Here is a 9,939-nt window from a genome sequence, read left to right on the forward strand (position 1 = left end):
GCTGGAAAAACGGTGCCATGTTGGAAAACCTTTGTTTGAGAAATACTTCTGCTAAAAGGCTATGTTTCTGAACTGTCGCAAGAGAAGCAGAAAAATCTTTGAAATTGATCCTGCCTTCAGGCTAAAAAGCTAACGAGACGAGAATAATTAAATCTTGTTCATTATACATATACTGTATTTTACAGAAAAGGAAAAGAAAAGAAAAAAATATATATATAAATAATCGTGTCATATTGCATTGAGCAAGTACAAAACTAAAATTACAACAAGACATGTAGATCCTGCCCTATCACAAGACAGACAACATATTTGGACAGGCTAGATGTTAAACAGTATGTCTGTGTGTACACCGTGGGCATGTTAACATCTCACTGAAGTGACAGGCATGTCACTACATGTAGGTATCTTTCAGAAAATATCAATACCATCTATGATTCTTATCCGCATGAGAGTGATACACTCCTGGTTTTGGCTGGGATACGAGCCAAGGTGAACAGACTGCGGTTAAGTGGTGCGTTCCTCCAATGCTCTCGTCCATCTTTCACGACTTTCTCATTTCGGAGTCCTTTATCGCCATGCCAAGCAGGCTCTCCGCTCCCACATTTTTAATTAAAATCTAAAATGTGCAATAACTCTGGAGACTCTGGACTAGCTGGGAAACAGGTCTGTTGGTCTCGTTTCTCCCGTCAAGCCTTTGTTGCTTACTTCATCAAAGCCTTTCATCAAGCCTTTCTATTTGTCCAATTCTGTTCACTTCACTGAATACATGCTTTGACATAAGCCACACAGGGAACGCAGATTTACCAGGGGGCACACCTTAGTAGAAAAGCTCTACACCAAGAAAGTGAACTCTCCCTCTTAGACTATAGCCTAATCCATTCAAGGACCCTGAGAAAAATCCAATCATCAATGTCCGTCTACTTGACTTCTCCTTGCTCAAGACAAAAGGCTGCTTGTGTACTGGATAAAGAACCCAGTGGTTTAGCTCAGCCACCGGTCTACATAGTGTTCTCGCACACTTTTTAAAGCCACAATAAAATAAACTCCATCTACCTTTGGGATTTACCTACAAGCCGTGTGTTTTTAGCACTGGGAAAGTCAAATAAATAGTATGTTGTAAGTTTTCTCCATTCAGTAGTTCTAATCTCTTTCTAGAATGCCTTTGCAAGATTACAACATGAGCAGGTGGTATTGGTGGCTGATATTTAAATTATAGGGCAACAACCTTGCTGCCAGGATTCCCAGTGTTTTATAGCGGAAATAAAGACTGCCTCCGCTAAACTGGAAATCATGACACTTGAGAAATACCTTCTGGGAAGCAAGCATAGGTTCTCAATCAGGTAATAGGAATACAACACATGTAGCCATATGCTTAATGAGAGAGGCTACTGTTAAGAACATTATAGTGTAGCATGAGACCCATAAGGAGCTCAGATGGCGCTAAATGAAATCCTGGGGAAAACCTGGGCTGGTCTATCAACATACTTCGTCTTCCAGAGTGTTGAGTCACTGATAAACTAAAGCTGTGAAGTGACCCTTTCATATTTTAGTAAGGCTTTAATTGTTCTAGAAAAACAAGAGTTAACTGCCCTGTAGATGACAGGCATAAAGGCATTTACGTTATGAAAGAGTACATCGCAGGGCTAAAAACTGAACTCCTCTCCATTTTTCCCTTATCATTCTTTCATTATCTCATCACATATCTAGAAGGTGAGGAGGAGGGTGCAGGCAGCCAGGTAGGAGCTTTGTGCAGGTTAGGAATTCCTGCGAAGTCCGGGCCTCCTCCTTGCACAAACATTGAGGAACATTTTTTTTTTTTTCCGTGAGGCCTAGGTTCATTCATTGAAAGATCGCTGGACAAGGGGGAGGTGGGGTGGGGGGCAAAACAGTCATTCCACATCCCACCCACCCCGAGAAGCATTCCACAGGACTGTCTGCTCGCCCATCATTAAGCAAGACCACCTGCTGGCAAATAAGGACCCCCATCATGTTCTCAGCAAGCCTGGCTTAACCCATTAGCAGTGAGCCTCTGGACTGCTATACACATGGATCATAAAGAGTTAGTGGTATGTTGAGCAGTAAAATGCTGCTCATTAACATCCCACAAGGACTTTTGATTGTCCAACCAGCGGAGCACACTGGCTGCACACAGTATTATGCTTCTTTTTTTTAAATAGCAGCAGCACAAAGGGACAAAGAAAAGATCTTTGATGCAGCTGTTGCATGACTGTGCACCAACTTTCTGACTGGCTCATCTCTCCTCTTCTAAATAGAGTCGAACTAGAGGAAGAGATGAAGACAGAAGGAAGAAACAGCCCTTTGTTGCTGTTCTTCGTCAGGGCCTTGAGCGAAAGACGCTGGCATAGAGTCATCAGGGGCTGAAACAAAAGCAGCTGATAAACAGACCAAGACAGATAAGATCTCCCTGAACGCTCAACACTTCTCCATCAAGAGGGCTTCCTCTCTTCCAAACCCACAACACCTCCGCCTTCTCTCTTTGTTGCCGTTAACACAGCACAGGAGAAAATGATAATATACAGAGTGCATACCTTTCAATGTATTGCCTCTTTACCCAATTTTTGTAGAAAAAGGCGTTTCGGCTCATCCTTGAATTAATCCTCTTTTACTTAACAATAACTTCATTTTTGTTTCTTGAGACACAGCACATTATATGGCAACTGCCTGATATTCGGCCCTGGCAAGGTGCAAGTGCAACAATGCAGATGTGACACTTTTTTGATATGTCAGTTTCATATTCCAACCCTAGAAATACTGGTAAGGGCGTGAGTAAGTAAAGATAAGGTGTCATTAAACAGAAATAGGCCAATCTTATGTGTACAACATTTTAACAGCACTGCAAGTGTTTACTGAGATCTTGTAAACACTCCTCTGGGGGGGGGGGGCAACTATGGCACATGAAAGCCTGCAGCAAAGTGATCGCACACATGGACTGAGTGGCCCTGAAGTGCCACCGCCCAGGGCGACGAGCACAGCAGTAGAAAAGGAGCGCGAAACATAACGCCTGAAGGCATCCTTTTTCACAGGGCGTTGTTCCAAACTCAAACAAATATGCCACAGCAAACACAACATCCAGTAAATTCCGCCCAAAACATCTACATCACATCATTCATCGAATTTTCCTTCGTGTACGCGTCCTTCTCAAAACTCTTGGTGTCAGGGAGCTCACACAAAGCCTTTTCTCTTCAACCTCAGACAACGCGCCTCCCCACCTAGCTCTCTGCCAGGCATTCCTGAGTCTATCCTAGCTATCGAAAATGTCAAGAATGAGGCGAGAGCAGAGGATGGTACAATGAGTGTTGCGGCAGGTAGAGTCTTGTCCCGCTGTACTGACATCCAACAGTCTCCGGGGGTAGTGGTTGCACGGAGCGGATGGGATCTGACTTGACTCTCTTAATTAAAACTCTTCCCTGAAACAAGCCTCAAAGCTCATTCTCTACCGGATGGAGACATGCAAGGTAATTATCAGGGTGAATTCCACTCAAATTCAAAACAAATACAGATTGCACTGTGTGGCTGAACCTTGGAAGTGTATCAAGATATTACTTATAGGAAATAAATGCATAGGAAGCCCCTGAAAAAAGGTTCAGTTCTTGCAGATTCCTTAAAACATGATTTCTGTCTAGCCTTTACTTTCTTGAAGTATTTTCTTCCCGCTATTCCTTCAACTGTAAGGTGATATGAGAAAATGAGGTTATGTTAAGTAAACCCTCTTCAAGTACAAAGCCCCTAAACAAAAAGGGCACATTCTAGACAGTTTGTCAGAGCCAAGAAACTCCCCTTTCAACAACAGGAGTCCAAAAAGAAGAAAAGGGGGGTGAATAAAAAGGTTAGCAGTGCAGTGTTTCGTGCCTGGACAGACAAACAGAAGAAGTTTTATGTGAGTGCCAAATGCAACTTAACACTGCAAACAAGCTCCATCCATTGGAACATCCTGCCACCCAGAAATGTTCAGAGGAAAATACCCAGGATATAGACTCAAGCAACTCTCGCAATCACCGCAGAAAGTCTTCAGCAAGGTGATTCATGCTCTGATTCGTTTCCCCCTGGTGTTCCCGGGCCAACCTAAGTGTTAGATTCAAACTTTGAACAGCTGCCAACATTGTCAAGCACCAGTAAAAGTTAAACAGCAGCAAGCTCACTGCTCACTGCTCACTGCTCGCTGGCAATGGGGGCAGAGGCGGCTACAGTCTCACAGTCACGGTGGATGCTGACATTTATTAGTCATGGCTGTATGGCTCGTCTCATAAGAGCTTGACAAATTACCTCTCAACCAAAAAAGGCCTCAGAGGAATAGAAGTTTTTAATTAACTATTATCATGCTAAAGTTCTGGTACACAAATCCATAGAATAAAGCACCTTTTATACACAAGGTATTGTAAAGCAATAATTTGTGTGTGGGCAAGTTTAATCCATCCATTCATGGCCTGTTTCTGCTGCCCTTTTCTCTATGTAGGTAAAGGGTTATTTTCAGTTTCTTTTACAGTGAAGTTAAAACAGTAAAAGGCTATGAATTTGTTGTAAAAAAAGTGTGTGGGAACCTGCATTGCCCTGTAAAGCTCCCAGGTCACGTTTTATGTGAATGTGTTTTAGTTTCACCTCTGACTTAATAAAAGGGGCCTGCTACAAGGTTCAAAGGTCGGGGATCATCCCTTAACCACTCAACCCGTGTCCTCAAGGTGCTATCCAGACTCACCTACCTCAAGGCTACGCTGGGAAAAGCTGGAGCTTCACCATGGCAACAAAGCTCCTAAAATGACTCATGTGTCCTTGTTTCAGGGAGTTCTGGGAAACTTTGACACTGTGTGCCTGAAGCTATATAATTTCAGCAGCCACCGGTGTATGAAATCCTTGCCGCTTTAAGTGATTTACAATTACTGTGGGAAACAACAGCGTGAATCCTAAACTGAATTTCTCACAGGTAACAGGAAATATTCCAACAACTTATTAAAAAGCAATGATATGCCCTGATAAACCTACAAATGAATTTCTATAAATGTTAAGAATTCCTAGAACTACTTTTTTTAACCTGTTAAGACCTGAGCCTGTTTTTCAGGTTTCAGGCTCGAAAATGACATGCCCAGAACAAATCACTATATCTTCACTTCTAAAAGGGGTAAATTAATAAAAAAAAATCTCAAGGCAATGAGACACCTGTGAGTTGGATGTAGAAAAGTCAGAATCAATATAGATGTTTTTATTTTAAAGTAAATTCAGATTGAACATAGTAAAAAAATGTAAATTATAGTTTCCGTCCAAAACCATTTACTTATAGTGAAAACCACCCTTGAATGATGGGATAGTAGACTAAAAGCTTTAAGAATCCAAACTATAACATATAATAAGTACCCTGTATCAAGATTGATGCAAAACAAGTGACATTTGACCTTTTTAGAGAGGTTTAGAAAGAAAAAAAACACCTCCGGGGTCATTTGGGTGTATTTGCCATATCTCTGGAACCCATTGGTCGATGTTGGTGATTGACACCACTTTTGAACCGTTAGAGCCAATAGAATCGAGAGGGAGTTCCTAAATCCACCTACATGTTACCATTGAGGAGTGAGAGTGATGCGCACCCAGCTTGCCCAAACCGAAAGCTATGTTACGCTCTGAAAACTGAAAACTATGCTTATTGCCATAAATGTTAGGATGGATTATCAGTAATCATTTCAAAGGGACACAGAGACATTGGATTAACCTTCAGCAGCGTTTATATGCGTTTTAATTGCCCTTGAACATAACTTTTGATCAGAAAACAGCAAAGGTAAGACCTATTTGCCGTTTTGGCTAAGTAAAGTGAAGTTGTGTGTTGTCTTTGCTGGATTTCGCTGCCGCGAGTTTTGGTCGCACAGTGATGATACTTATATCATTAGAATCTGAGGAATCTCAGCTTTCAGGTGATATATTGTTTGTGCAGATCCGATGAAGTATAACATATTTCTACCGTGAGTTATGTGCTAAGTGCGTTAGCACTCTTTCGCTTAGTGCTAATTCAGCCGTCCACACGGCGGCGTGCGTTGAAGCTTCGCTTGCTCGCTTCAAAAGTTGAGCAATGTTCAACTTTTGACACTTCAACGGAAGCGTCAGCCAATCAAATCATATGCCAGTACAAGCTCTAGCCAATCAAACCGCGTGCTTGTGTGTCCGGGGCGGGAGATTCATGTGATTGGTTGTTGGTCGAGTTTCAGACACGCCCACCGGCAAGCTTCAATGCACGCCGCTGTGTGGACGCTGCTTTATAGCTGTGTTTTGTTTAGCTGTTTCTTGCAAGATGTTGCCGGGCTTTTAAGACTCCCAACAACACGTGCTGTGTATTCCATCCTAAGAAAGACAGGTTATTCCATTCACAAGCGGCTGCTTACCTTCCACGCAGTGTTCCACGTCCTCCAGGTTGCGCAGGGTAATCCTCATCAGACTTGAGTTGAGCATAAGTTCGTTCTTGTGTTCTGGTCCCATGTCTTCCTTGGCAGGGTTGAGAAAGAATATGCGAGTGTCACCCGTGGCTACCTGGTTGTCGCAGATCCCGGGGTTGCCAAAGCCGCCTATCATCAACTTGTTGCCACCGTCCAGGAGGATTTCACGGTTGATGTTGGTCTTCCCTTTCAAGTAGCGCCACACCCTGACCTACGGCCGAACAAAAAACAGACACCATATTTCTTAGTATTTTGTCAACATACATATTATTTTCCTGTATAGGTAGGGCTCTGTTAAGGATTTGGGGGCCCTGGCTAGCTCCGGGCTATGTGAGTCATGGTTTCTCCTTATCATGCATGTTTGTGGAATGACAGGCAGGTGCTTTTCTGATCTTTACAAATAACTTTATTTTCACCTACGCAAAACAAACTTTCCTTAACATTTTATGCAATAACAGTAATTGTTTATATTTGAATACATCTCATACAATACATCCAGATACATTTATCTAAAATAAAGCAGAATGCATTTTGATTCCATACATCAGTGCAACAAAAAGTCTGATTTATGCACAGTCATGAGAAAGCTCGCCCCTTCTGCTACATGTTAGCCGCCTTGTCTCATGTCAGCGCTTGGTGGTGGTTTCTGTTTCCAGAGGGAAAGCCGTGTGCGTCTAATCTACTCCACTGATTCACCGGGAGACGGGAAGCGTGTGGGTGCAGAGGAAAAGAGCTGCGAGAGAGCTGACCAAACACCACTTGTTTATTTTGACTGATTATAGAGTGGTCTACCACAAGTCCACGATGATGCAAAAGTTAGTTTTAAGAAGGGCTTTGGAATGAGGATGGAGGAAGCCTGAGAATGTGATTATTTGTGGAACAGTGGCTGTTGTTGTTCAGCCTATATGTCATTATACATGTGGTACATTAGTTAGAGACATGATGTTCCTGTGATTAAGAGAATGGGGAATGTACAGTTTATCATACACAGGTTTCATATGAGTGACTAATGAATCTGTAGGGCATACATCTCTATTGCTGTGGGCAAACCTTGCAGCACTTGTTAAAGCTGTCTTCACAGAAAAAGAAAAAAACATGTTATTGTCGCTTACAATCACTGTACTGACTGCTAAGTGTTTTTGTGGTAGCCTACTACCCAATCATCTTATTACGGAATTGTCTTTCATCCCAAGGGATATAACTGTTAAGTCACACATCTCTAGTTAGAGATGCACTTGTCAGCAACGCCACAGGACAAATCATAATTTAGAATATCACTTGGGAGCCTCTGGAAAATGAATTTGCATGTTTTTTTTAACATTTATGACTAGAAATAAAGTAAGAGTCACAGAAGTGAGTCTCTACATACATATGTTTGGTTAGACCTTTATTGTAGATAGTTGGTAAGTGAAAACCAAGTAAAGTGGATTCGCTGTGTGTGTTCATGTAACTGCTGCCAAACGCTTCTGGATGAATGAGTTTGTAAAATGTTTTTCAGGCAAGCTGTTGATGCCTTTGAGAGAGTTGGACTAGAAACGTGCTGGTAATGGCTTCCATGGGATACACGATGTTAAGAGATAATGGGACTTTTAACAGTCCACTTAAAACACTATTAGCAGTTCTTGCGGTGCAAGAAGCAGGTGTATTTCCCCCTTGAAGCAATGCTGCGGTAACTTGATCGTTACGGAAACCACATAAAAATACGTACCTTGCAAGAATAGGTATTGTGCACCGGGTCCATGTTTATTATTTCGTCCACGGTGCCGGTCAAAACTATGTTGGCCTCCTCTTCCCTGTCCTCCAATTCTCTCTCTGGGCAGCTTGCGGCGCAGCGGTGCCCCAGAGCCACGAGCAGCCCCGCCACAAGCAGCACTGTCCGGCCGCCCGCGAGTGTCCGATGGGAACCCATGACCACCACACGGGTTTAACCGAAAAAAGTTAACTTTCACGAAATTAAAATGTCACTTCCCGGAGCGTCCGTGAACAAACTCTTTCGAATGCGTTTCTCCAAAAATAATCACTTCTTTCCACAACTTCCCTACTGACTACCGGTGTCTCTTTCACTCTGCAGCCCTGTTCCCTGCATCTGCAGCCCGGGTTGAAAATCCCTCTCTGCCGCCGCCGGCTGGGAGACCAGGAGGAAAGAGAGGAAGGAGGAGAAAGGAGGAGCAAGGGGCAGGGATATATATCTCTCTCTCTCTCTCTCTCTCTAGGAATGCAACTGCACTTCTATCTCTCCCTCTCTTTTCCTCTCGACACACACATTCACGGTGACGCTCCTGGATTTGCATGCGATCTGAATAGCTGATTCCACAAGTGAGGGTGAGGTAGGTGGGTGGTGGTGGGGGGTGGTGAGGGGTGGCGGGAGAGGAGTACTGCACGATGGGATGCCGGCTGAAAGTGGCTGTCCAACGCCGCCCCCAGTCGGAAAAAGGGTGTCCTTACCTCCGGTACCCATCAGAAGCAACCTCCAAATCTTGCAGACGCATTGAGAAAGAAGCAAGCAGAGGATCCCATATGATAGCTTATGGAATGTCATAGCAGTGTTGACTGTAAACATGACATCCATTTGATGGGTCATCAGTGTGCAGGATATCATAGGCTACCTCTAGCTTCCAAATTATCCATTTCATAATGGATACAGCACTGTCCGAGATTAAAGACAGTAGCCTACATACAAAAACACAGCAAGCATTTTATCTCATAGTTAATTCATAAAGTTAGGTTTTAATTTGTCCCATTCAACAAATAGCAATATATTGGTGGTGATCACGCTACAATTTGATCAGTTCCATGCTAATGACCTCGCTCAAGACAGGAGGAAGCATCATAAGAATCTTAAAGGCTTAAGGTGCAACTTTTTACCAAAATGAGGCAAGCATACATTCTTTGAGTCTTACACTAATAAAAGAAAAGAGACCTTTGTTTGTTGGGTATTGTTAGAGAATAGATGATGTCTTGTCATGTGCCTGCACTGCACCAGTGAAATCAATTATTAGATGCAGCTTACAATGCTGTCAGCTTTAAAAGAGTATTGGACCTTAATACTTGCCTAATGGATTTTATATACGATAAAGTGTTTGCATCATGGCTACTATTTTCCTATGCACCGTCTTCCCACTTCCTCCTCAAGAATATGATTTAAGATGTAGATCGGTCACATATACAAAAAACAATGTATCACTCATTAATTGACATGCATAACCTTAAACCTGCACCAATCTTTTTGTTGCATTAATCGATCTTTCGAATATGTTTAATGCTCATACTCATAGTGACAAACCCACAGAGAATTAACACCCAACTCTGCCTAGCTGTACGTAGCATTTTAGGACCTTTCAGCTAATTGTTTCGGTTTTGCATCACGCCACTTCACTTTTTTGGTTCACTATCACGGCTTTTACCAACCTCGCTTTTTTAAGCGGAAGCAGGCAGCTGTTTTAAGAGCCCTGATAAGGACCACATAGTGGACAATTTGGGACGAGCTGGTGAACATAGTGGAACACTT

The 9,939-nt window shown here is 42.8% G+C and overlaps 1 protein-coding gene across 4 annotated transcripts in view; it reads right to left on the reverse strand.

Moving 5' to 3' along the window:
• agrn (agrin) overlaps positions 1-8,572 on the reverse strand; it is a 250,779-nt gene extending 242,207 nt beyond the window's left edge. For all 4 annotated transcript variants that reach the window (XM_034144791.1, XM_034144790.1, XM_034144789.1 and 1 more), the window contains exons 1-2: positions 8,140-8,572; positions 6,381-6,642 (exon numbers count right to left, since the gene is read on the reverse strand). In XM_034144791.1, coding sequence (XP_034000682.1) covers positions 6,381-6,642; positions 8,140-8,340 — 463 coding nt within the window. In that variant the 5' untranslated portion in view covers positions 8,341-8,572. The remainder of the gene's footprint in view (positions 1-6,380; positions 6,643-8,139) is intronic.
• Positions 8,573-9,939: the final 1,367 nt, after the last annotated feature.

Source organism: Trematomus bernacchii, unplaced genomic scaffold (assembly GCF_902827165.1).
Source record: "Trematomus bernacchii unplaced genomic scaffold, fTreBer1.1, whole genome shotgun sequence".
Classification (NCBI taxonomy): domain Eukaryota; kingdom Metazoa; phylum Chordata; class Actinopteri; order Perciformes; family Nototheniidae; genus Trematomus; species Trematomus bernacchii.